The following is a 26,521-nucleotide window of genomic DNA, read 5'->3' as shown; positions in this document are numbered from 1 at the left end:
TACTCGCCACTCAGCATTCCCTTATTTGGGTATAACCTATTTATTTAATCAATCCTCAATTGTTGTTTCTGACTTTTTTTGTATTATTAAAATACTGCAGTGAGCATCTTTGTAAGTGAAGATTTCCTTAAAATAAAGTACTAACGGAGAAATTGCCTGGCAAAGGGGCTTTGCATATTTTTGAGGCCTTTGTCTCTAATTACCAAATTGCCATCCTGACCATTTGGGTCCATTCACAGTCTTATCCGCAGTATTGAGCACACCTGTGCTCTCAGCCCCTGGAGTCCCTGTGTTCACACTTAAGGTGCCAGTGCTGCTTGGCATGATTTGGTCTGTGGTCCGTTGTCCTGGTTACACTGTCATGAATCTGTGTAAACATATATCACCTTTGCTCACCACACACACCACCCTCTGCCCCCAAACTCTGAAGTATATGTCAGGGTACATAAGTTTGTTCTTGTAGTGTTACCATTTTTCTCTTCCTCCTCCTCCTCCTCCTCCTCCTCCTTCTCCTCCTCCTCCTCCTCTTCCTCATCCTCCTCTTCTTCTTCTTTTAAAAGTAATCTCGGGGGGCACCTGGGTGGCTCAGTCGGTTAGGCATCCGACTTCAGCTCAGGTCATGATCTCACGGTTTGTGGGTTCAAGTCCCACATCGGGCTCTGTGCTGACAGCTAGCTCAGATCCTGGAGCCTGCTTCAGATTCTGTGTCTCCCTCTTCTCTCTGACCCTCCCCTGCTCACGCTGTCACTCTTTCTCTCTCTCTTAGAAAAAAAAAAAAAAAAATTTTAAAAAAAGTAATCTCTACGACTCAAACTCATGACCCTCAGATCAAGAGCCACATGTTCTACCGAACATGCCCCCCTTTTTACTCTTCCTCATCACAGGGAGCATTGAGATACAAACCAATAATTAGAAATAACCCAGAGGCTGAGGCGTTCCTTTTTGGTAACACTGAAAAAGCAATGAGCCCGTTGACCTCACACGACAGAAGCGTTACTCACGTGTCCTTTCCCCGACAGAAACCCAGATGGAGACGTGAGCCCCTGGTGCTACGTGGCGGAGCACGAGGACGGCGTCTACTGGAAGTACTGCGAGGTTCCCGCCTGCCAGAGTGAGTCTCCAACGCCCCCCAGCCGCAGGGGCGCGGCGCAGCTGCCACAGGGCAGGTCGTTCAGGCAGGTGGATCTCATGAAGCAGGCGAAAGGAGATGCCATCCTGGGCTGAGGATTTTCACTTCTCTTGTTGAGGCTCTTCAGAAATAGAATGCCTGGTTCCCTCAGGACCCCATTCCCTTCATGGATCAGCTCCCCCGAAATTTCTACTTAATTTCCTCATGCTGATTCGTTCATGGATAGAGATGGCATGAGCTCAGTAGCAGGCCAACGAGAAAAAAAAACTACCTCATGCTTTTTGGGAATAAATTGTCTAGAATGAATGAAGAATCCCTTTATAGACAGAAAAACTAAGTTATGACATTACCTGTTTGCGTTTGACGCACTATCTCCCCTGAAAAATGATATTCAGTAAATATTTAATTGATACTCTCCAAAGCCAATGTGTTAGTCCTTTCCCTCATGTTAGCATCAAGATGTTCTGTTGTTATTTATGATAGCCCATACCTCATCACTCTCTACTGCTGAGACACCAGTTTCTTCAGCATTTTACTCCAAGGCCTCCTTTCTAGCTGCTTTCCTCATTCGTTTCTGGATTCAGTGTTAATTACATGCAAGGTGCAAAGGCAGAAAGATACACTGACCCTCGGGGACTAGGGGACTATGCGATGCGGCAGGGAATTGGAAACAAGGTAGAAAATATTATAGGAAGGCTTAAAGTACAGAAGCCAAAAGTACAATGGCGCTTTAAGGCATTTCCTAACTTAGCGTTCATGATATCCTTTTAAATAAGCCAAGGGAGCAGGTCTTCTCAGTTACTAGAGCTGAGGGAAAGGACAGCTCGTTCATAATCATTCTGCCCAGGTTGTCTTTTCCATATTATTTACCCTCACTTCTGGCCCTGCCACCTTCCTCACTCATCAGGTCAGGAGGCTGTGTGTGTACAGTGACACAGAGGTTCACATGGGACCTGGGACCTCTCAGTCACGCCCACCGCGCAGTCTGAATTCTGATGCCTCACAGGGCAGGGGCATCCCCTGAACCAGCGCCGCGGGCCCCAGCTCCCGACTTCTAAAAGTTAAACTTCTGAATGGCACCACTGCCTGGCAGTGAGGCCCTCGCCTCCCTCTCCTTCCAACCCGAGTATGCCTTGATTCAGTCCCCAAATCGAGAAAACAGTAAAGACCAGCAGAATGGGCTTTTGCTCAGTCTGCTTAATCAAATTTTTAAAATGAAAAACATCTCATTTGGCTCTAGTTATGTAAAGAAGGAAGGGGCAGGGGGAGAGGAAAGCAGATTTTCCTCGGTCCATTTGTTCTACACAAAGATAGTCTTTTAGTACCAGCCTATGTCATTCTCTCAGGAATGGCGAAGAGGGGATTTCAATCTGGCCGCTTTTATTTGGGAAGATAATCCTCAACTCGCATTTATAAAATATAGTTTGGGCCGACGGGAACTGACTCATGTGGTCACTGAAACAAAGTTCCAGAAGAGAGACTCACCAGACAATGGAACAACCTGTCTAGTACCCCTCCAATTCCTAATATTTGCTGGATGTGCCTCACTGTTCCAAAAAAGGAAAATTAAGTATAATTTCCTTTCCTTATGGCCTTTTGGTAGCCCTCTCAAAGCTTTTAAAGTTGGCCTTGAAATACTCTGGGCAGGGAGACATACAAAAGTTGGGAATGAGAGCTGGGGAGTACCTGGTTTGGGGGTGTGGGGGAGGGGACAGTGTCTGGCTCTGGTTCTGTGGAAAACCCTTCCATTCACCCTGTGGGTGCCAGGGCTCCCCATCTAGCTAAGCCTCAGACCTTGAACCTGGCAGAACACTGGGCTTCGAGTGTGTGATTGACGTCGTTGAGAAAGACTCCTATGCTGTTTGAAGCAAGAAACCTTGGTAATTGCCTACTGGACTCAACGGAGATACAGGCCGCCTATTTTAGGACAGTTTTGCCCTATTTCTGGATGTGGAGTCATAATTTTCATGAATAACACTAACCCTCTGTGTGAAGCCCACTATTCATGATTAGTGTTGAACTTGTCATACAGGAAAAGGCCTGTGACATGATCAGATTCCTGGAAAGTTCATATCTGAATATAACAGACCCAGCGGGAGCTGGGGGAGTGGATGTTTAGGGACAAAGCGGAATGTGGTTGAATGGCAGGCCATTGTGTGGAGACCGGAATCTCTGCCCGTCAGCATGTTACAGACGGAGCTAAGAGAGCAGGGAGGCAGAGATGAAGTATGATTCAAACAGGGGGCAAAGAGAAACGTGAACTGTGTTCTTGACCTAAGGAGCCTGGATCAAAACTTACCCGTTAAAAGGCTAACAACTCTGAGGTAATTGGATTTGCTCTTCAAAGCACGTCTACCGGTATGCTTCTCAGAACCCACAAGTTCCTATTGCAGACAGAACAAATAGAGATCACTAAAAGCAAATTTCACCGTCATCAAAGTTTCCATCTCTCTAGATCCCATCCTCTACAACTCTGAATCCTGTTGGTTTAGCTGTTGAGGGGGAAACCATTTGGCTTAATATCATTCTTTGCAGATCTCTCTTTTGTTAAACCATATCCTCCTCACCATTCTAATTCCCACTGATTTCTTTGCTTTCGAGGGATGCGTTTGAGTAAGCCTCAGCATGGCTTCGGATTTCTTCTATCTCACCTCTAGGTTCTTTACAAAAGTTTGGTACAGTTTTGTAAAAGTTATCTAGTTCTGAGGTGGGGAGAAATCTACAAATGGCATTTAAAAGCAAATAGTATTTCCTTCACAAAGCTGATTTGGGCTTTGAGAAGCAATGAGCATGAGAAATTTACCTTCTTATCTCTGAGAGCTATTGTTTGCTTGCTATAAAGCACTCACCTGACTTTTACAAACTCAACTATAAAAATTCATCTCTGTACCATATGTTTGCACATATAGGAGGATTAGGAGGAACTTAATTAACAGAGGACCATGGAGGAGAAGAAGGGAAAAAGTAGCTGGGGAGAGGGAGGGAGGCAAACCATGAGAGACTCTTGAATGCTGAGAACAAACTGAGGGCTGATGGGGGTGGGGGATAGGGGAGGGGGGTGATGGGCATGGAGGAGGACACTTGTGGGGATGAGCACTGGGTGTTATATGGAAACCAACTTGACAGTAAACTATTAAAAAAATTTTAAAGAAATTAAAGAAAATTCATCTCTGAAATAGGGAAGTTTGAACACAGACTATTATAGTATATGAAGGAATCACTGTTAATTTTATTAGGTACAATACTGGCAAGGTGGAGATATATATATAAATAATCTTTGAAGTCATTTTAAATTATGAATACATACTAAAATATTTGTGGTTGAGGGGCACCTGGGTGGCTCAGTTGGTTAAACGTCCGACTTAAGCTCAGGTCATGACCTCATAGCTTGTGAATTTGAGCCCTGTATCGGGCTCTGTGATGACAGCTCAGAGCCTGGAGCCTGCTTCAGATTCTGTCTCCCTCTCTCTCTGCCCCTTCCCCCTCTCAAAAATAAATAAACATTTAAAAAAAAGTTACTAATGACATTTAGTCATTTAAAAAAGTTAAATGACATTTAAAAAAAGAGCCTGATGTTTTATTTATTTCTGAGAGAGAGAGAGAGAGAGAGACAGCGTGAGCAGGGGAGGGTCAGGGAGAGAGGGAGACACAGAATCTGAAGCAGGCTCCAGGCTCTGAGCTGTCAGCACAGAGCCCGATGCGGGGCTCGAACCCACGAACTGTGAGATCGTGACCTGAGCCGAAGTCAGACGCTTAACCGACTGAGCCACCCAGGTGCCCCGACAAATGACATTTTTTAAGTTCCAACCATATGCAGTACATCGTATGGCACAGGGAACACATGGTCTGCAGCCTATGGGAGTCCCAAGTCTAGGACCAAGGACAGACACATAAACAGATAAGCATATGCAAGATACGCTGTAATAAATGAGATGAGCAGAAGGTTGGGAACGCTGTAGGAGGTACATGCTCCCTGACATGCTAGGAGGTAGGGGCTACTCTCTGTCAAAGAGGGCATCTGGAAGAGGTGGGATCTTGACATAGGGCTTCTCCAACTGTAATTTTCCTTATGAAAATGTAGTAGTAGTACAATCATAGGGATCTTATTAAAGTGCAGATTCGGAGTCAGTAGGTCTGGGGCAGGCTAGAGACTGTGCATTTCTGACCAGTCCTTGGGATGCAGAGTTGTAGGACCACACTTGAAGTAGCCAAGTATTAAGGAGGATATTGGGGGTAGAAGGAACAGTTTGCGTGCACATACCCATTGGTGAATTCCTAGGCAAAGTCAGTGTTGCTGAGATAGAAATTTTATTTATTTATTTTTTTAAGTTTATTTATTTATTTTGAGAGAGAGGAAGAGAGAAAGAGAACAGAGGAGGGGCAGAGAGAGAGAGGAAGAGAGAGAATCCCAAGCAGGCTCAGTACCACCAGTGCAGAGCCCCATGTGGGGGGGTCAAACTCATGAACCACAAGATCATGGCCTGAGCCAGATCAAGAGTCAGATGCTTAACTGACTGAGCCACCCAGGTGCCCCAAGATAGAAATTTTAAAGAAGGAAGGGCAAGAGATGAGTTCTGAGAAGAATTAGGTGGGGCCAGATAATGGACAGTCTTCTGTTTTGGGTACAGAGCTTGGACTTGAACTGGGAAGATGGTGATGAGGTTGAAGAGTGTGGAGTATCAGAAGGAGACGTTTCTCCATAGCTTCTCAAGCTTCCCTGTTAGGGATCTGGGGCAAAGTTTCTCCCTCTTAATCTGTGAGAAGTTTTCCAGAGATTGCATCTTTCATACAGAGGAGCCCCCAGAGGGTGCCAGTCATAGCACCTTGGCAAAATGGGGCCTTTGGTGACTTCACTGGCTTAAGTGCCTGTTAATTAAATGCCACCCTGACCTTGTTAAAACAGATTTGTTGTTCCTTACAAAAATGCTTCCAACTGTGACCCCTAATAAGAGTGTTTTAAAAAAAATTTTTTTTTTTTTTAGTGTTTTATTTATTTCTAGGAGAGAGAGAGAGACAGCATGAGCAGGGGAGGGTCAGAGAGAGAGGGAGTCACAGACTGAAACAGGCTTCAGGCTCTGAGCCGGCAGTCAGCACAGAGCCCGACGCGGGGCTCGAACCCACGAACCGCGAGATCATGACCTAAGCGAAAGTCGGACACTTAACCGACTAAGCCACCCAGGCGCCCCTTGTTTTTAAAGCTATGTTCAGAGCTTGAGTAAAAAAGCCAAGGGCGCTTTGGTGGTGGTTGTCAAGGCAGTCTCTCAATTACAGAAAATGTTTTGTCTCTGTTAGCAGTTTTTGTTAATGTCAGCACTGATATTTAGCGTGTTTTAGCTTTTATTTCAGCTATTATCGAGTACCTGCTATGTATAAAACATGTATATTCTCATTGCCTCATTTAACCTTTGCCAGAAATCCTGTGAAGCCGGTGGTGTGTCCACTCTCCACCCACCATTGTGTGGATGAGACAATGAGGCTGGAGTAGTGTAGTGATCTGATGAGCATTACACCCTGAGCCAAATCGGATTTGAATAAAGGGCTCCTAATGGCAAGCCCTATGCCCTTTCCTTCCAGTACTTGAGAACAGCCCCATTTCCTTTATTTCCTTGAAAACGGGGGCCCTGGGATGGATCCAGGCTACTGTTGAGGTCATTCTTGAGAATTTTCTTGGTGGATTGTTTGGGAATTAGAGTTTGAAATTCTGATAGTATGCCGAATTATTAAGATTGCCTTTTTGACATTGTGGAAACCAAAGGATTAACTCAGTGGCGACAGAGGGTCTGCAGTTCAAGCTGTTAGCTCTAAGTCAGTCTCTTGTCTTCTTTGAGTTTGGGAAATCCCAAGCCCCAGGAGGACAGCAGGCTGTGATGGTATCCAGGAAGCATTTGTGCACAGCAGAACCACTCTGCAGGATGCTGGGCCATCTCTGCGGGTGTTCCCAGCCCAGCTGTCCTCAGCTGGGAGGGGGCTCCCCAGAGTCAGGCCCTTTGCGTGAAGCACTCCATCAGCCACCTTGTCTAGGCCTAGGGGTCTCTCCCAGCACCATGCCTTCATCGCATTGGGCTGAAGTTCACCTCAAAGAAGACACATCTGTGCGCATCATTAACACTTCCCAGCTAAAACAAAACCCCGAACTTTAGCTGATAGCCAAAGCAATATTGAAATGAACATGAATAATATAAATTATGCAGACTAGTATTTTTTTCACCTCTTCTCTCCGGCCATTACAATTACTTAACATTTTTGTTTCACTGAGCCCTTTTAGATTAGCATTACATTAGCATATGTCAGAATCCTGCTTTATACTGTTCATTCTTGCTTTATGGGAGAAGTTTTGTTTTCCCAACTAGAGTAAGCTGTTCAAAGCTGGAGGAGACTGAAGATGGAAAAGGGGACTCTTCCTAAAGCTGCATTTGTATACCAGGTGCTTTCTTTTGACATGGATGGGATGTTTATTTAGGGAGGGTGCTGATGGAATCTTTCCTCCCTCAAGCCGTATACTTAAACAATCTTCCACAATACCTAGCACAGTGGAGACCATAGCACGTGCTCATTAAATATTCTTGATGATGTGATAGCATGTCTCTTCCAGTAAGAAAGACAACACAAGTTAATGGAAAGAATGTGGACATCAGAGTCACACTGGCTTAGATTTGAATCTTAGTCATTCAATGGCTTTCGGCAAAATGACTCTCCTCTGAGTCTTGGTCTCCTTCTTTGTCCCTTGTAGGGTTCTTTTGAAGATTCAGTAGGTAAAGTGCACAAAACCCCAAGTCCAGGGCCTAGCACCTGGTGGACATGGAAGTCCTAGCAGGTATTGTGGTGGCCTGGGCTTTCCCCAAGGAATGGACTGCTGTTGGCATATTCCCATCATGCAATTCCTAAATAGGTTATTCCTAACCTGTGTGTTATTTCTGTCCATTCCTTTTTTATCTGACTAGCCATGGGGCATGGTAGCGTGCCTCAGCTGCTGGGGCAGCCACTCCCCTGGGGCCTAATATGGCATTGCAGTCAGGGAACACAAGAGGCCCTGCATTTGTTCTCACAGTGCATTTTATGGTTTCAGATCTGGTGGATGCTCGATTGTTCTTTGTTTTTGGCAGTAGATGTTATTTAATTTTCCATCAGGAAAAAAAAGGCTTTCTGAACTATATGGAGATTTTCCTCAATGACAGATATATATATATCTTTGGAAATACAGTATATATATACTGTAAGTATAAGCACAGTTCTAAGCACAGTTGGGTAAGTCATACTAATAACTTAAAAAAGGAAAATCATTCAGATTAAGAAGGATGATTTTACTGAAAACCTTTATACTTGGACTGGACTGTAAAGATACACATAAACATAAGAAAGAGTTCCTACCATTGATCTTATGATGTAATTAGGAATCTGAGTTATAAACATGGGAAGAAATTGGAGGCCAGCCCACCAGTTACATAAATAAGATTGAATTAGGAGGTGGAGCACAGTGCGTGTTTGCAGATGAGAAGGCTCTCAGTAGGGTGGTGGAAGTTGGAGGCATCATTACAGAGAAAGGCAGATGGGGCTGGAGGGGTCAGGGCACACCAGGTCAAGGAACAGCCTATCAGGGACTTGGAGGAAGGGCCCAGGCTTGTTGTACGTGTGGGCTGGGGAACACACTGCCCAAGTAGAGGAGTGGACAGGGAGGAACCAGGTGAGGCCTCGAAACCTCAAAAGCCAGAGTTGGTTAGATGGGGACAGAAACACTGAAAGCCCTAGTTTAGGAAGATGAGCCCAGTGTCCATTTACAGAATGGATCTGAGGAAGGAAGACTGGGGAGGAGAGGATGGGTATAGATTTCTAAATCCAGGGCATCAAGATCTGAGCTGTGATGGCAGCAGTGAGATAAGACAGGAAGTGTTAAATCCAAGATACATTTAGGAAGAAGACAGAAGTTGATGACAAGTAGAATACATAAGGGATGAAACAGCAGGAAGGGTAAAAGATGAGTCTGTGGTTCCTTGCCTGGGATATTTGTGGCGTCCCTGAGAAACAAAAGTTCAAGTCAACAAACTGAGCTCTTCTTCCCAGAGACACAGCTGTATCATTCCTCCGAACTTGGACTGACCTTTTGCCGAGTAAGGTGTTTCAGCTGTCTGTTTCTGTATCACAGGCCACCCCAAACCCTTGTGGCCTAAGATAACAACAGCTTATCATTTCTCCTGCTCATGTGGGTTGGCCAAGTTTCAGCTCCGTGGCTCTTCTGCTACTCTCATCTCCGTTCAGTCTGGTGACTGCATTCTCCTGGAGGCTCTGCTGGGGCTAAAACATCCAAGATGGCATTAGGCCTTTACTTGGATGACCACTCTTTCCAACAGCATACTCAGGCCTCTCACATGGATGGTTTTTAAGAGAGACAGAGTAGAAACTGCCAGTCATCTTAAGGCATGAACTCAGAAGTCCACCACATTCTGTTTATCAAAGCAAGTCACAAGGCCAGCCCGGATTCAAGAGCAAAGGAAATTGATGCCAACTCTTTTTTTTTTTTTTTTTTAATTTTCCTTAATTTTTTTTTAACGTTTTTATTCATTTCTGACAGAGAGACAGCATGAGCAGGGGAGGGTCAGAGAGAAGGAGACACAGAATCCGAAAGAGGCTCCAGGCTCTGAGCTAGCTGTCAGCACAGAGCCTGACACAGGGCTCGAACCCACAAACTGTGAGATCATGACCTGAGCCGAAGTTGGGCACTTAACCGACTGAGCCTCCCAGGCGCCCCTGATGCCAACTCTTAAAGTAGGAAGCAACCCACATGTGTGAGGAGGTGTGAGATTATTAGATCTTCTTTTGAAGACTACCGCATTAAATCACCAGAAATTAAGTTTCAGAGAAAGAACTCACACCAAAAGAGAACTACCCCTGTAATTCATCAGCACCATGTGGGGTCAGGATCCTTAGGAACTCTTACTACCTTCCCCTAAAGGTAAAATTTCATAGGGGAAGGAAAGTCTATGTTTACTTATTTATGTGGGTGACCTGATAGGAGACTTGGAGACAGGAGTAGTGCCACTTCTAGAATCATTGTGACTGACAAAGGACAGCTAATGTTTAGAAATAAAATTAAATAAGTACAGTGGGGCCATACTGGGATAGGACTTGGACCAAGATGACACCTGCCAGATCTGGAACAGAAGTAGATGGACAGGATGGGGAGCAGTATGCTTGTGGTCACTGCTCATGGTTGAGAGAGTGGATGAGTCTAGACCTAACCCATCGATTCTCAGAAGGGCGTATTTGGGATGATTGGCCCTCAAATAGGACATCAATGGCATCATCTTATGTGAATTTAGTTCTTGTTCCCATGAAGGGAAGAAATCAACTACTGAGATACCAGCGTGACTCAGGAGTGGAAGATGGTCTCAATATAAGGTGAAATAACTTAAAATAAGCAATCACCACATTTCCTTTCCTCACTTCTGAAGAAGCAGATTTCACTTATAAGAGAAAGTAAAAGGAGCCAAGGAAGTTTTCCAAAATGTCAGTAAGAACTTTGTTTCTGGTTTCTTAAACTAATATCCCAGATCTGGTTAGAGCACTGGGATAGAAAACACAGCGACAGCAGGACTTCTTATATAAATGGCCATCTGAAGATATGTATTCACACTGAGCTTTTGCCATAATGGGCATGCTTTCTATCTTTGTCAGGAGTTGATTGCCAGGAATCGAACTCACTCAAGCTAACCTGAGCAAAAAGAATTTATTGGGAGGGCATTGGGAGTATATTGCAGAATCTCCATTCCTGTGTCCCAAGAACCTGGGAAGAAAGTGCCCACTCTTGCCATCTGTCTTTGGAGCCACCTGGTCTCCCACCTCTGCCTCTCTCTCTCAGGATGGCATCCATTCTTCTTCCTCTTTGTGGACCAGAAGAATCTGCTCACTCCTCAACTCAGGTGGCCCAAAGATGACTGGTTGTCTTAATCCCCACTTGCAGAATCCTGTAAGTCCAGTGCCCACAATTCACGAACTGAAATCCCAGTTCCAGCTTCCTGGGAGAAAGAATCTGGTGGACCCCCCCATGGGAGTCAGTCAGAGGATAGAGTCCTGTTCCCAACCACCAGCAGAGCAGTCATAGGAGGAGATTCTTTGAGAAGGTGCCATGGGCAATAGGTGGCCCTTAGAAAAGGGTTGTCGGCCATGGAGGCTCCTATGGGGTATATGTAGCACCTTCACAATGAAGCCACAGTTATATCCAAATGTAATGGCTGGTTAGTCAGCCTGCCTGGCTGCTTCCCAATGGCTCCTTGTGATAGTAAAAGAACAATAGTTCCTGGATTAATTTGAATAGAGGACTATCTCCCCTTAGCCACTTCTAAAACTTTTATCTCCGTCAAGACCTCCGAACATCTGAAGAGAATGTTACTAATTAACTGTCATGTGTTTTAAAGCACTGACTATGATAAACAAGGGGTCTGTTTGTATTTTAAGATGATTTTTTAAAAAACTGAAAGTGATGAAGCCTCTTTGGTAAGAGGAAAAATGCATGACCAAGCCACAGGACTTTAAAGTGGTCTTGAAAGTAAAAAGGAATTCGAGAACAAATATCCTTTTTCAAATGGACTTTTCCTCCCTGCTTCTGGGAAGAGCTAAGGGTGGGACACGGTCTGGAAATGCACTCAGTTGGCCAGTAATGCTTTTGAAGACTACATGACGTGTCTTCTCCGGCGAGACTTGGAGCCACACTTTCCAGCGCGAGTCAGAGGGCAGCGGCACCCCTCAGAAGCTGGCCACTGTCTCAGAGGCTGGCCTCGTGGCACACAGAGTGTTGAGGGACTAGTGCATTTGAGAAGTCAGTCTTTAATCTTACTTACCATTCAGTTTGTCAGACTGGCCCTATGAGAAAAGGGAACAAAACCACAAAGTGAGAATCTGCCACCCTCAAGCTTACTTGTGCTCTCCAGTTCCATCTTCTGGGCCCCCATGGAAGGCCCTTACTCTTGCTGGACGGCGGTTTCTTCTTTGTTGCATAGAATAACCCCATCCATGCCAGTTCCCTCAAAGGGCTTTGATTTCCATGTGAGATGCTTATGTGAAAGTCTACTGTGTGCTCACCAGATGTAAGAGATCGATGTTCTAGTATCTGGAATTAAACCCATTTTTTTGAGGTGACTGCCTTTGATTTTGCCTTTTAACACAATGAATGCTATTTTAGTTTTCTATTACTGAGCAAGTTGTTTCTGTTTGTGTGGTGAATGATGAAAGCCTTATTATATATACACTTGGCCCTTGAACAATGCAGGGGTTAAGGGCCCTGTCAAACATCACACATAAATTTTGCCTCTCAAAAACTTAACTACTAATAGCCTGCTATTGACCAGAGGCCTTACCAATAACATAAACAGTGAATTAACACAGACTTTGCAAGTTATATGTCTTGTATGCTGTATTCTTACAATAGAAGCAGCTAGAGAAAAGAAAATGTTATTAAGAAAATCATAAGGAAGAGGAAATACACATACAGTCCTGTCCTGTAAAAAATCCACATATAAGTAGACACGTGCAGTTCGAACCCTTGTTGTTCAAGGGTCAACTATAATGGTACTAAACACTGTTTATTCGGCACACGTCATCTTGCCAGGCCTTGTGGTGCTGACTTTATTTACATTATCTCATTTTAATTCTCAGAAGAACCCTTTGAGGCCATATTGCTTCTCATTCCACTGTTGATGAAACCGGGGCCAGCATTCACCCTGGGGTCTGCCCGACTCCAGAGCTCACATCTGTGATTGCTGCAGAATGCTCACTGCCCTGGAACAGATGACACTGGCGCCAGTGCCCTTCAGAATATTGCTTCGTACTAGGATGTGCACATACAGAAAGCAACTCCCGGGCCCCGGAATGGATGCCAGAAAGTGAGGATCCTCGAGTCCCTCCCTCTTTTAGAAACTACTTATTCTTATTTTTCACACAAATCTAATAAGCTCGATAGTATTGTTGTGAGCCCCAGGAGCAGCAAATTAAGAAGAGGGTACACAGAGACAGCAAAGAGTGGATGCTCTCTGAGACTCCTTCCAGTTCCAGTGTCTTGAGGGTTCAGCAGCCCTGGCTGGTAACCAAGGGGACAGACTTAACTATTCAATAGACTTCAAGTCAGACACAAGAGCGTGAAAAAAGTACACCAGGCTGGCTGGGGCCATTCAGTGAAACACATTTGATGACCTCAAGCCACCAAGAGAAATTTAAAGTAGGTTAAACTGAGTTAAGCTTCTTTTTAATGTTTATTTTTGAGAGAGAGAGAGAGCTTAAGTGGGAGAGGACAGAGAGAGGGAGACACAGAATCTAAAGCAGGCTCCAGGCTGTCAGCACAGAGCCCGATGCGGGGCTTGAACTCATGAACTGTGAGATCATTACCGGACACTTGACCAACTGAGCCACCCAGGAGCCCCAAGGTTTTTTTTTGTTTTGTTTTGTCTTGTCTTGTTTTGTTTTTATTTTTGGTGTTTTTTTGGGAGCAAGAGCAAGCAGGGGAGGGTCAGAGAGAGTCCATAGACTCTGTGCCCAGCACAGAGCCCGACACAAGGCTTAATCTCAGGACTAGGAGATCATGACCTGAGCCGAAATCAAGAGCCATTGCTCAACCGACTAAGCCAGCCAGAGACCCCCTGAGTTAAGCTTTTAAAAAGAAGTAGCTAATGCATTTCAGAATGGTTCTTTCCAAAATGCTTAGGCTAAAACTTTAAGTTTTCAAGTTAACCTTTATGAAGCTCAGTTATCTTGAATGACATTTTCTTTCATTTACTTTTTTCTTTTCTGTTTTGAGAGAGAGAGAGAGAAGGAGAGAGAGAGCAAGCAGGGAAGAGGCAGAGAGAGAATTTTAAGCAGGCTCCGTGCCCAGTGCGGAGCCCGACATGGGGCTCAATCTCATGACTATGAGATCGTGACCTGAGCTGAAATCAAGAGTCAGACACTTAACCAACTAAGCCACCCACGTGTCCCTTGAATGGTGTTTGTAATAACCAAAGAAGGCCGTGTGTGGGGTGCCTGGGTGGCTCAGTCGGTTAAGCATCTGACACTTGATCTCAGCTCAGGTCTTGATCCCAGGGTTGTGAGTCCACACCCTGCATTGGGCTCTGTGCTGGGAGGGAAGCCTACTTAAAATTTAAAAAACTCAAAAAAAAGAGGACAGTGTGCAGGCGGGAGTCAGAACCAGTGGTCACTAGCTTTAGGTGGGAGCTGTTACACAGGCCGGCTCCGCTTTCCACTTCCCCCGCTCTGTTCTTTCACTGCCGCCGAAGAAATGCCTTTCCCTGCTCACTTCATGGTTCCAGGCGGCTGGTGCAGAACATGCTTGTGCATCCAGCGTGCAGTTTTAGAGCACAGCTCTGTGACTGGGACCTTACCAGGCCTTGGGAATAGAATGGTGTGTGGAAGATACGGTTCTACCCATAAGTTGTTCACGGTTAACTGCGAAGAGAGACACAGGAACAGGTGTTTAGAATCAAGTGCAGCTTCGGCTGCTGCAGGACTACACGGCAGGAGCATATAATCTTGTAGGGTAGAGGGGAGCTTCCCTAAGGGAGATAGTGCTCAGGCTGCACTGTTAAGCAGGAGAGAGTATTTCAAGCAAAGGAAAGGCCATGCGCAAAAGTCCGGAGGCCAGAGAGCAATGTGCAGTGGGGAAACTTGCAAATAGACTATCATTTAATTTGGCTTTCATCTAGAACCTGAGCTGAGAGAAAGGGGAGGGGAAGGGGAGCAAGCAGCACAGATCAGTCAGGGCCTCGTGAACCATGTGAGAGAGTTTGGACTTCATCCTGAGGGGCTTTGAGGGTTTCAGGCAGGGCCCCTGCATACCTCTCCAGCTCCTACTGCTTTTCCCTCTCTCTGTCATTGGTCAGCCTCACTTCTTTTTGTTCCTGCAGAGGACAACATCATTCTTGCCTTAAGCCTTTGCCCTTGCCTCTTGCCTTCCTTATGCCTGGAATGTATGGTAAAGATTATTCTGGTTGCAGTGTACTAACCAGACTAGGGTGCACCTAGAAACAAGGAGATGGGTCTAAGTGGGAGAAGATGGGGGCTTAACCTGAGGAAGTGGCAGTGTAGAGAGAGACACGGACAGATGTCTGCAGTATTTGTGGAGATAGAATTGATGGTAGCTGGCGTGACGAGCATGACACCTTAGGCCATGCAGAGGCAGGGGAATGGAGCTACAGCATATGGTCTGGTCTGACTTCCTGGGATCCACCTCACCACCCCACTGGAACATGAGCTGCCTGGATTTCCTCACCAAATTGTGAATGAAGCTTATAAGTTCCAGCTGCATTAATGCAACCCATAGCCTTGTTTATGTCTAATCTTAATATTTATGATTACATGCCTTGGGCTCTCTATAAACTAATACATAATAACATGCTTACTTATGAGCATAATAGAATAAATGAGACAAAAATCAGAATAAATGACCAGGATGATGATCAAGTATTTCTTATTAAGAATCATTAAACGCATGGCTCCAGTTTCCATATGCAAGGTCCCTTTAACAAACTCAGCTTATAGGTTACGCCCCGGCCTAGAGACTCTTAACTCACTGCATGTTTTAACCTCTAACACCCAGCCATTCCCAGGCCAGACTCTCACTGAACACCGGACTCCTACTGCCTAGAGCTTTTCTGTTTACATTCGCCACTATAGAGATTTGGTTTGTTTCCAAAAGATGCATTTTAACATTTGTGTGGTGAGCCACATTTGTTATATTTGAACCATGTGTGACGCAAGGAAGAAGGGTAACTACTTGGCTAGAGGGGGAAGGGTGACTCTTCTGGTTAGCAGTGGTACTTCCTGCCAATTTAACAGGAACTGGTTAGATGTTGATGGTGGCAGAAATTTAAAAATGTGTATGTACATACACACAGAATCACACATATATTTTTATATGCCAACAGGCTAATGTGGATGTAAAGCTTGTTAAGCTGTTTTCTAGTCTTTTTAAAAAATATTTTTAATTAATTTATTTTTTTCCGTTTATATATTTTTGAGAGAGAGAGAGAGAGAGAGCACAAGTGGGGAAGGGGCAGATAGAGAGGTGGGGACAGTGGATCTGAAGCAGGCTCCACGCTGATACCAGGGAGCCTGATGCAGGGCTCAAACTTACAGACTGTGAGGTCATGAGTCGAAGTCAGACAATCAACTGAGCCACCAGGTGCCCCTTAAAAAGTTTTATTTTTAAGTACTCTCTACACCCAGCATGGAGCTCAAACCCACAACCCTGAGATCAAGAGTCACACACTCCACTGATTGAGCCAGCCAGTTGCCCCTGTTTTCTAGCCTTAAGCATAAAGAAAAAACACTTTCTAGGAGTCTGTTTGGCTCACTTTGGAATTGGGTAACATATCTAGGTCTTAACTGACCTAGAGATACTTCTAGGACCTAGGTGTTAACCGACCTAGAGGAACTTCTAGGACCAGGCCTCACTCATATCTTATTATATCTTCAATTATATAAACTGGGATGAGCCAAACAGTGAAAATAGGGAAAGGGCTCCATCTGACAGTGAAATGATTCATAAGTTAATAACACAGATGGAAAACTAAGACCCAGAGAGGGGCGCCTGGGTGGCTTAGTTGGTTAAGTGTCCAACTTTTGCTTGGGTCATGATCTCGCAGTTCGTGGGTTCGAGCCCCGCATCGGGCTCCGTGTCGCATGCCAGTTCAGAGCCTGGAGCCTGTTTCGGAGTCTGTGACTCCCTCTCTCTCTGACCCTCCCCTGCTCACGCTGTCTCTCTCTCTCTCTCTCTCTCTCTCTCTCTCCTAGAAATAAATAAAAAAATATTAAAAAAAAAAAAAGAGAAATGGCATCCCATCAACTTTGTCCCATTCTGTTGGTCAAAAGCAAGTCATTAATATAACTCACACTCAAGAAGAGGGGATTCCCCAAAGGCACAAACACCAGGAGATGGGGGTCATTGAGTGCCGTCTTTGAAAGCTGTCTACCACAGTTGGTACATATATTCAGGTTTCTTTATTCTCAGATACAGCTTTTTCTATTAGACAAAACCATCCTATTATATGATTGTATGTTCATTGTGGTAAGCCGAATAATGGCCTCCCAAAATGTCTGTCCTATAATCCCAGGAATCTTTTAATATGTTACCTTACATGGCATAAAAGATTCTGCAGATGTACTTAAGTTAAGGATTTTTAGACAGGGAGATTATCCAGGTAAGCCCAATGTCATCACAGAGGTCCCTATAACAGAGAGGCAGAAGATCAGAGTCAGAGAAGGTGATGTGAAGCTGGAAGCAGAGGGAGGGAAGGAGGTATGATGGAGGCAGAGGCTGGAATGGTGTGGCCACAAGCCAAGGAATAGGGGCAGCTTCTAGGAGATGGAAAAGGCAAGGAACAGATACCCCCTGGGCCTCCAAAAGGAACAAGTCCCTTCTGACCCCTTGATTTCAGTCCCATAAGATCCATTTAGTATTCTGACCTCTAAACCGTAAGAGAATGAATGTATGCTATGTTAAGCCAATAGGTTTATAGTGATTTGTCCTAGCAGCTATAGGAAACTAATACACTCACTGAAGCCACTTGGGGAAACCCACTTACAGAGCTCTCTAAAGAACAAGGGGAGAAACAAGGCATAGGATGAAGGGCTTCCAAGGGCTTTTCCTGCCCTCCAGTGACTCTGAAACATAATTTACCTATTGCAACTTCTCTATTTTGAGGAAATTGCTCCTAGTTCTCTTCAATACTCAATAGGTTAGTTAAAGGTGGATCTGGGCCCCATACGCTCTTCAAAAGAAAACAGAAACATGGCATTTACCAGAGGATGCTAAGACTTCTATTTTTAAAGCTTGTTGCTTATTATTTATTTATACCTTAGGAGTAGAAATATTAGTGGGGATGAAAGTACCTGGCACAAATCGCTCTTCCTTCTTTGTGTTTTGCAGCCAGATGTTGTGAAATTCTTTTGCTTTTCTTTTTTTCTCCAGTGCCTGGAAACCTTGGCTGCTACAAGGATCATGGAAACCCACCTCCTCTAACTGGCGCCAGTAAAACGTCTAACAAACTTACCATACAAACCTGCATCAGTTTTTGTCGGAGCCAGAGGTTCAAGGTAACGGCTCTATGGCTGTATATCTATAGAAAAGCATGAAGATATAAATGCATTCTGCTGAGATAACTTAAAATATATATACTTTTTTTAAACCTATCAAACCATGTAACTATTTTTCTGCCAAGTTGGGGCTGGAGGAAGAATGGGGCTTGGTATTCAGGAGAGTGAGGCAGCATTCTTGAATAAAGACGGGGAAAGAAAAGAGGAAAATCCCCACATTTGCATCCCTATTTGACCTCTGACAGAATTATGTATTCCTTGTGCCCTTGAATGTTATGAGCAGAGACATCTCTGGCTCCACAGGGGTTCTGGGAATAGGCTAAGGTAATGGTCACTTCCTTGCTATGTTAGGGGCCCTTGCCGGGACAAAATATTTTCTTTTCTTTTTGTCCTTTCCTCTATCTGAAATTCATTCCTTGGCTATTAAGTTTCAATAATGTTATTGCTTGCTATATCTTTCCTTCCTTCTCTCCTTTTTCCTTCCTTTCTTTTCTCCTTTGTTAATAATTCTGTGAAAAAGCCATTAATCAGGTTCAAGTAAGAAGAGTAGCCTGGCAAGGTCAGGGCCTTTGTGAGGCAGGTGGCTTAGAAAGGCAATTGGCCTAACATGATGGAGTGGTTGGTTGCTTGCAAAGGGATTGAACATACAAGTTAACATATTGAAGGTAATGGGAGCCAGATTCCTCACTATTGGCAAAGGGAGCCAGGGAAAACCAAAATGAAGCCTAGAGTGTCAGATGGGGATTGAAGTTATTAGTATATTGTATGGTTTTGATATATAGGGAGATAGATGTGGAAATAAATATAAACGTGCTAGTAGGTCTGTGTGTGTATGTATATACACATACACTTCTTATCTCTGTCCACTGAAAGGACCTGGGAACAGTGACACACTGATAGCACAGAGCACACTTAGTCCTCAGATCTTGGTTTCTAGATATTGTCCTCCATTACATCAAAACTAGGACTCCTTGGGGTGCCTGGGTGGCTCAGTCACTTGAGCATCTGACTCTTGATTTTGGCTCAAGTTACAATCCCAGGGTCATCAGATCGAACCCCACATCAGGCTCCATGCTGAGCATGGAACTTGCTTAAGATTCTCTCTTGCGCTCTCTCTCTCTCTCTCTCTCTCTCTCCCTCCCTCTCCCTCTCCCTCTCCGTCCCTCTCCCCAGCTCACATGTGCTCTCTCTGTCTAAACAACAACCAAAAAAGAAACCCCAAACAAACAAACAGAAAGAACTAGGGCTCCTTGGAGAAAATTGCAAATTCTAGAGCTGGTCCTGAGAAAGTGTAAGACGAGCCTGAAGCATGTTGTACAAGAAAGTAAGGAGGGGCACCGGGGGGCTTAGTCAGTTAAGCATCTGACTTCAGCTCAGGTCATGATCTCACAGTTTGTGAGTTCAAGCCCCATGTCGGGCTCTGTGCTGACAGCTCAGAGCCTGGAGCCTGCTTCGGATTGTGTGTCTCCTTCTGTCTCTGCCCCTCCTGCTTACATTCTGTCTGTCTGTCTGTCTCTCTCTCTCTCTCAAAAATAAGTAAACATAAAAAAAAATTAAAAATAATATATTTTTTTTAATTTGTCAAGCTGATCTTAAAATTTACATGGAAAGGCAGAGTATCTAGAATAACTAAATAATTTTGAAAAAGGGCAACTTTGAAGGACTAATCCTCTCTGATCTCAAGACTTTCTATAAAGCTATAATAATGAAGAGAGTAGTATTGGCATGAGAATAGTCATATAGATCAGGAGTTAGCAAACAGTGGTATGTGGACCAATTCTACTACCCACCTATGTTTGTAAATAAAGTTTAATGAAACAGCCACACCCATTGTCTATGCCTGTTTTCATGCTACAAGAGCAAAGTTAAGTAGTTGAACAGAAACTGTATGGCCCACAAAGCCAGAAACATTTACTATCTGACTTTTTGTGAAAGAAAAGGGTTTTCAACTCCTGCTATGGGTATCAATGAAACCAAAAAGAGTCCAGAAGTAGACCGGTACTTACATGAATAGTTGATTTTCAACAGAGATGAGGGATGGTCTGTCAACAAATAGTTCTGGAGGGGTGTCTGAGTGGCTCAATCAGTTAAGCTCCTGATTCTTGATTTTGGCTCAGATCATGACCTCACCATTGTGAGGGGCTCGTGTCAGGCTCCACACTGGGCATAGAGACTACTTAAGATTCTCTCTCTCCTTCTCTCTCTGCCCCTCCCCAACTTGCATGCATCTTCTCTCTCTCTCTCAAAAAAAATATATAGTTCTGGAGAAAAACAGGAGCTCTTCATGAAGGAAAATAAACCTCTATATTCAGATCATACCAAAGACCAAAACTAACTTTAAATTATACTATTAAAAAAAAAAAAACCTATGGTACTAGCATAAGGATGGATATATAGACCAATGGAATCAAATTTAGAGTCCAGAAATAAGCCCATACATTTATTTATGGTCAGTTGATTTTTTTTTTTAATTTTTTTTTTTTTAATGTTTTATTTATTTCTAGGAGAGAGAGACAGCATGAGCAGGGGAGGGTCAGAGAGAGGGAGTCACAGACTGAAACAGGCTCCAGGCTCTGAGCTGGCAGTCAGCACAGAGCCCGACGCGGGGCCCGAACCCACGAACCGCGAGATCATGACCTAAGCGAAAGTCGGACGCCCAACTGACTAAGCCACCCAGGCGCCCCTGGTCAGTTGATTTTTGACAAGGGTGCCAAGATTATTCGGTGGAGAAAGAATAGTCTTTTCAACAAATAGTGTTGGGACAATTGGATAGCCCATGGAAAAGAATTTGGACCCCTACCTCACTCTATATATAAAAATTAACTATATATAAAAAATTAACTAAAAATGAATCAAAGACCTAAATGTAATTAGGTTTATCTATTAGAAGGAACTCTTAAGGGTGTCTAGGTGGCTTAGTCAGTGGAGCGTCCAACTTGATTTTAGCTCAGGTCTTGATCCCAGGGTCATGGAATCAGGCCTCGTGTCAGTCTCTGCACTGGGCGTGGAGCCTGTTTGGGATTCTTTCTTTCTCCTTCTGCCCCTCTTCCCTGCTCATGTTCTCTCTCTCTCTAATTAAAAAATAAATTAAAAAAAAAAAGAATAATAGAAGGAACTCTTAGAAGGAAACTTAAGTAAAATATTCATGATTTTAGTATTAGGCAATGGTCTTTTAGTTACAATAGCAAAAGCACAGGCAACCAAAGAAAAAGTAAATTGTACTTCATCAAAATTTATAATTTTTGTGTCAGGAACACTATTGACACTATTTTAAAAATGAAAAAACAACTCATAGAATGGGAGAAAATATTTGTGAATCATTTATCTGAATAAGGATTTAATCTCCAGAATATGTAAAGATCTGTTATAACTTGACAATAAAAGGACAACACAATTAAAAAATGGGCAAATAATTCGAATAGACATTTCTCTACAGAAGACATACAAATGGCCAATAAGCACATGAAAATGTGCTCATATAATTAGTCTTTAGGGAAATGAAAATCAAAAGCATAATGCAATAATATATTACACAAGAAATAACCTTGAATGGCTGTAGTTAAAAAAATGCTTTTAAGAACAAAAACAAGCATTGGTGAGGATGTGGAGAAATTGGAACCCTCCTACATTGCTGGTGGAAATGTAAAATAGTGCAGCTGCTATGGAAAATAGTTTGGCAGTTTCTCAAAAAGTTAAACATAACTGTATAACCTAGCAATTCCATCCCTAGACGTATACTCAAGAAAATTGAAAACATATGTTCACACACAACTTGTACATGAGTGTTCATAGCAGGACTATTATGAACTCAGTGTCCATTAACTGATGAACAGATAAATAAACTGTGGTATATCCATACTGTGGAATACTACTCAGCAACAAAAAGAAGATATGGTAAGACATACTGATACATACAACAATATGGATGAATTGCTAAAACATACTAATTTGAAAGAAGTTAAACACAAAAGACTACATGCTCAACTCAAGATGGATCTTAGGTCTAACTAAAATGTAAAACTATAAAATTTAGAGGAAAAGAGGGGAGAAAATCTTCATGACCAGGGTTTACCTGGGTTTAGGCAGAAACTTCCTAGGTATGATAGAGAAAGCATGATCCATAAAAGAAAAAATGGGCAAATTTCACCTTGGACTTTACCAAAATTAAAAACTTTTGCTCTGTGAAAGACGTTTTTAAAAGCATGAAAAGATAACCCATAGCCTGGAAGACAATTTTTGCAAATCATATATACAGGAAAGGACTTATATGCAAAATACATATAAAACTCATAGTAAAAAAAAAACCCTGTTTTTAAAAGTGGGCAAAAGACTTGAATAGATACTTCACCAAAGAGGATATAGAAATGGCAAATAAGCACATGAAAAGACATTCAATGTCATTAACCACTAGGGTAATGTGAATATAACCCACAGTGAGATACCACTACATATCTATTAGAATGGCTAAAATAAAATATACTGACAATAACATGTGTTGACAAGGATATGGGGCAACTAGGACTCTTACATTGTTGTTGAAAATGTAAAGTGATACAGCCTCTTTGGAAAACAGTTTGGTAGTTTCTTATAAACATACACTTACCATATAACCCAGCATCCCTATTCCTAGATATTTACTCTGGAGAAATGAAAGTTTATGCTCACTAAATCTATACACAAATGTTTATAGTAACTCAATCCATAATCATGAAAAACTAGAAACAACCAGTGGATTAACAAACAGCAGTATATCTATGCAATGGACTACTTACTACTCAGCCAGAAAAAGGAATGAACTATTATACATGCATCACTTTGCATGAATCTCAAAGACATTGTGCTGAGTGGAAAGCCAGTCTCAAAAGGTTACATACTATATGATTCCATGTATATGTCTTAGTGCATTCTGGATGCGGTAGCAAACTTACCATAGACTGGATAAACAAATGTTTATTTCTCATAGTTCTGGAGGCTAGAAGTATAAGATCAAGGTTGTTGGCAGATTTGGTATTTGGTGAGATCTTGTCTCCCGGTTCATAGAAGGCCATCTTCTTGCTGTGTGCTCACATGGCAGAAGGCCCTAGGGAGCTCTGTGGGGTCTCTTTCATAAGAGCACTAATCCCATTCATGAGTGTCTCTGCCCTCATGACCCAATCATCTACCAAAGGCTCTATCTCCAAATACTATCACAGTGGGAGTTAGGGTTTCAACATATGACTTTTGGAGGAACATAAACTTCAGTCTTAGCATGCAATATTCTTGAAAAAGCAAAACCATAGCAACAGCGAACTCATAGGTGGCTGCCAAGGTCTGTTTATAGGAGGGAGAATTATAGAGCTGTAGGTTCAGAATAGGAGGGTTACTGGGGCAAAGTGCCTCTTCTGTATCCTGATTGTTGTGACTGCACAGATCTCTACATGTGTTAAAATTTATAGCACTATATACCATATAAATAGTTTTAGCATATGGTAATAAATAAAATGAAAAGTTTTAATGGGGTCTGTAATGACTTTGCAGTGAGGACTAGCCATAAAGTGCCTACCACTTGGCACATAGAAAACATTCAGTAAAATGTTTAGCTGCCATTATTAATGTTCTGAGTTTGCGGGATCCTCCCCACACACACACTTGCCTTAAAACTCACTGAAGTACCATAGAGATGCAAGCATTAAAAGGGATGCTCACCAAAGGGGAAGCATAGTTATATACCGTGTGTAATGAGTGCTGAGGGAATGGAGTGAGGGAGGAGCCAGAGGGTGAGGCTGGGGGCTCCTTCAGGCCACCTGACACCCCAGACTGACACTTACTGAGTGCTATTTCTCTGCCGTGGCAGTTTGCTGGGATGGAGTCCGGCTATGCTTGCTTCTGTGGAAACAATCCTGATTACTGGAAGTACGGGGAGGCAGCCAGCACCGAGTGCAACAGCGTCTGCTTCGGGGATCACACCCAGCCCTGTGGTGGTGATGGCAGGATCATCCTCTTTGATAGTGAGTATGCCCTGTGCCCATCACTGCCCAAAAGATGCAGAAACCTTTGTGCCAGAGGAGCGACCTGCCCAGCCTCCCTCCCTCCCTTCCATCCATTCATTCATCCGTTCGTTCATTCACATAGAGATACTTATGAAGCACCTATGGCAGGCCAGGCCCTGACCAGACCCTGGGGATACAACACTGACGAGGAAGACTCAGCCACAGCCTTCTGGAAGGGAGGACAGACATTAAACAAACAAATAAAAGTAATTAATTACAGTTGTGCCATGGGCTCTGAAGAGACGAGGCCTATCGTGGGATACTTCGGCAACCTAGAAAGGATGACCTTTGCAACTTAACGTAGACACCGGTAAAGCTGTTCAGTATCAGCCTTAAGATCCTCTTATTTTAATTATTTAATTTCCAAGCCCTTTAATGTTTTCCTTGGCATTTGGGATCGTATTGTGATGCAGAAGAGAGCATATGCTTCAAGTTGTCTTTCCAGGCCTGATACTGAGCGTGCCCTGACCGGTCTCCTCTCTGACCCATCACACCTGTGAGATGCAGGCTAGGTGCAGGGTGTACTATGGATCAGGTATGGATCCGAGGCCTTGACCTCTCCTGCACCTTGTTCTAACCACTGGACTACCTGGTCCCTCATCACAGCCCCCCACATCTGCTCAGTGGTAGTGAGACTTTATGAGCGCAAGAGTACCAATGTAGCTCCAGATTCTACATGGTAGAAGGCAGACTGTGACAAGTGAGGCAGGCAAAAGGAAAGGCTTAAGGTCACTAAATTACACCGGTGAGTCTGTAGTGTCTTTGTTAGGTGTGTGGCTGGATTAGGTACACTCCTGCCACCCCAGCTGGCGGGGCGACTGAGCTTCAAGCAGAAATGTCCTGGGGTGCATTCGTTTCCCAGGGCTGCCATAGCAACTGTTCACAGCTCAGGGGCATTAAAACAACAGAAATGTATTCGCTTGTAATTTGGGAGGACAGAAGTTCAAAAGTAAGGTTTTCTCAGGGTCAGGCTGCAGGGAAGAATCCTTTGCCTCTTCTAAGCTTCTGGTCACTGTCAGTAGTCCTTGGTTTGTAGCTGCATCGCTGTAATCTCTGCATCCTCTTCACGTGGCCGTTTTCCCTCTGTCTGTCTGTGCCTCTCTGTCTCTCTGTATCTCCTCATAAGGATGCTGATTGTTGGAGGTAGGGCCCACTCTCTTCTAGTTTGGCCTCATTTAACTTGATTACATATGTAAAGACCCTTTTTCCAAATGAGGTCACATTCACAGTTACCAAGAATGGTAGGACACAATCCACCTACTACATATGGTGACTGTAAAGCCACCTCAAGTTTATAACCAAGCCTTTCACAAGTTAGAGCTTAGATATTGTCAGAATTGGGCAGAGGACAAGGGGAAGGTTGGTTGGCAAGCAGAACTCATGTGGTCAACCATTGGTCTTTTTGGTTGAGTGTACCTGCCAGAGGCTGCCAGTGTCTCCCTATACCCCCCTTTATGTTAAGACAAATATTCAGTTTATGGGGCACCTGGGGGGCTCAGTCAGTTGAGCGTCTGACTTCGGCCCAGGTCATGATCTCACAGTTTATGAATTCAAGCCCCACATTGGGCTCACTGCTATCAGCACAGAACCCCTTTCAGATCCTCTGCTCCTCCCCCACTCATGCTCATTCGCTCTCTCTCGCTCTCTCTCAAAAGTAAATAAACATTAAAAAAAAAAAAAAAGACAAATACGCAGTTTAGTACCCCAGTTAAAGCTAAAGACTGAAATTTGGCTAATGTTTAAGAATGGTTGGCAAATAATCTGTCCTGCACATCTATTTAGGTTTTCACTATTATAGTCCATTATTTTAAAATCCTCTGTCTTGATGCCCTAGCCCAAGAGAGTATGTTTACTGAGCTTACAAATTGCCTGGTCTACTTTTTTTTTTTAACATCTACTTATTTTTGAGAGGCAGAAAGAGACAAAGCAGAGAGAGTGGGTAGGAGAAGAGAGGGGGACACAGAATCTGAAACAGGCTCCAGGCTCAGAGCTATCAGCACAGAGCCCGACACGGGGCTCAAACACATGAACTGTGAGATCATGACCTGAGCCAAAGATGGACGCTTAACTGACTGAGCCACCCAGGCACCCCTGCCTGATCTACTCTTAAGTGAAAAAAGGAAGGAGAGAAACACTGAGTACCTAGAGTATGTATTAAGGATTTATATAAATTATTAACTTATATAAATTAGGTCCTTCTGGGGCGCCTGGGTGGCTTAGTCGGTTAAGCGTCCGACTTTCGCTTGGGTCATGATCTCGCGGTTCGTGGGTTCGAGCCCCGCGTCGGGCT

At 43.7% G+C, this 26,521-nt stretch overlaps 1 protein-coding gene across 2 annotated transcripts in view; it reads left to right on the top strand.

The window, feature by feature from the left end:
* Window positions 1-26,521, top strand: part of KREMEN1 (kringle containing transmembrane protein 1) — a 66,299-nt gene that overhangs the window by 23,558 nt on the left and 16,220 nt on the right. For both annotated transcript variants that reach the window (XM_077761654.1, XM_077761653.1), the window contains exons 3-5: window positions 1,020-1,111; window positions 18,078-18,202; window positions 24,036-24,189. In XM_077761654.1, the coding sequence (XP_077617780.1) occupies window positions 1,020-1,111; window positions 18,078-18,202; window positions 24,036-24,189 (371 nt within the window). The remainder of the gene's footprint in view (window positions 1-1,019; window positions 1,112-18,077; window positions 18,203-24,035; window positions 24,190-26,521) is intronic.

Source organism: Crocuta crocuta, unplaced genomic scaffold (assembly GCF_008692635.1).
Source record: "Crocuta crocuta isolate KB4526 unplaced genomic scaffold, BGI_CrCroc_1.0 scaffold348, whole genome shotgun sequence".
In the NCBI taxonomy this organism is placed as follows: domain Eukaryota; kingdom Metazoa; phylum Chordata; class Mammalia; order Carnivora; family Hyaenidae; genus Crocuta; species Crocuta crocuta.
The sequence above is the reverse complement of the archived record's forward strand: the minus strand, read 5'-3'. Positions and strand labels throughout refer to the sequence as shown.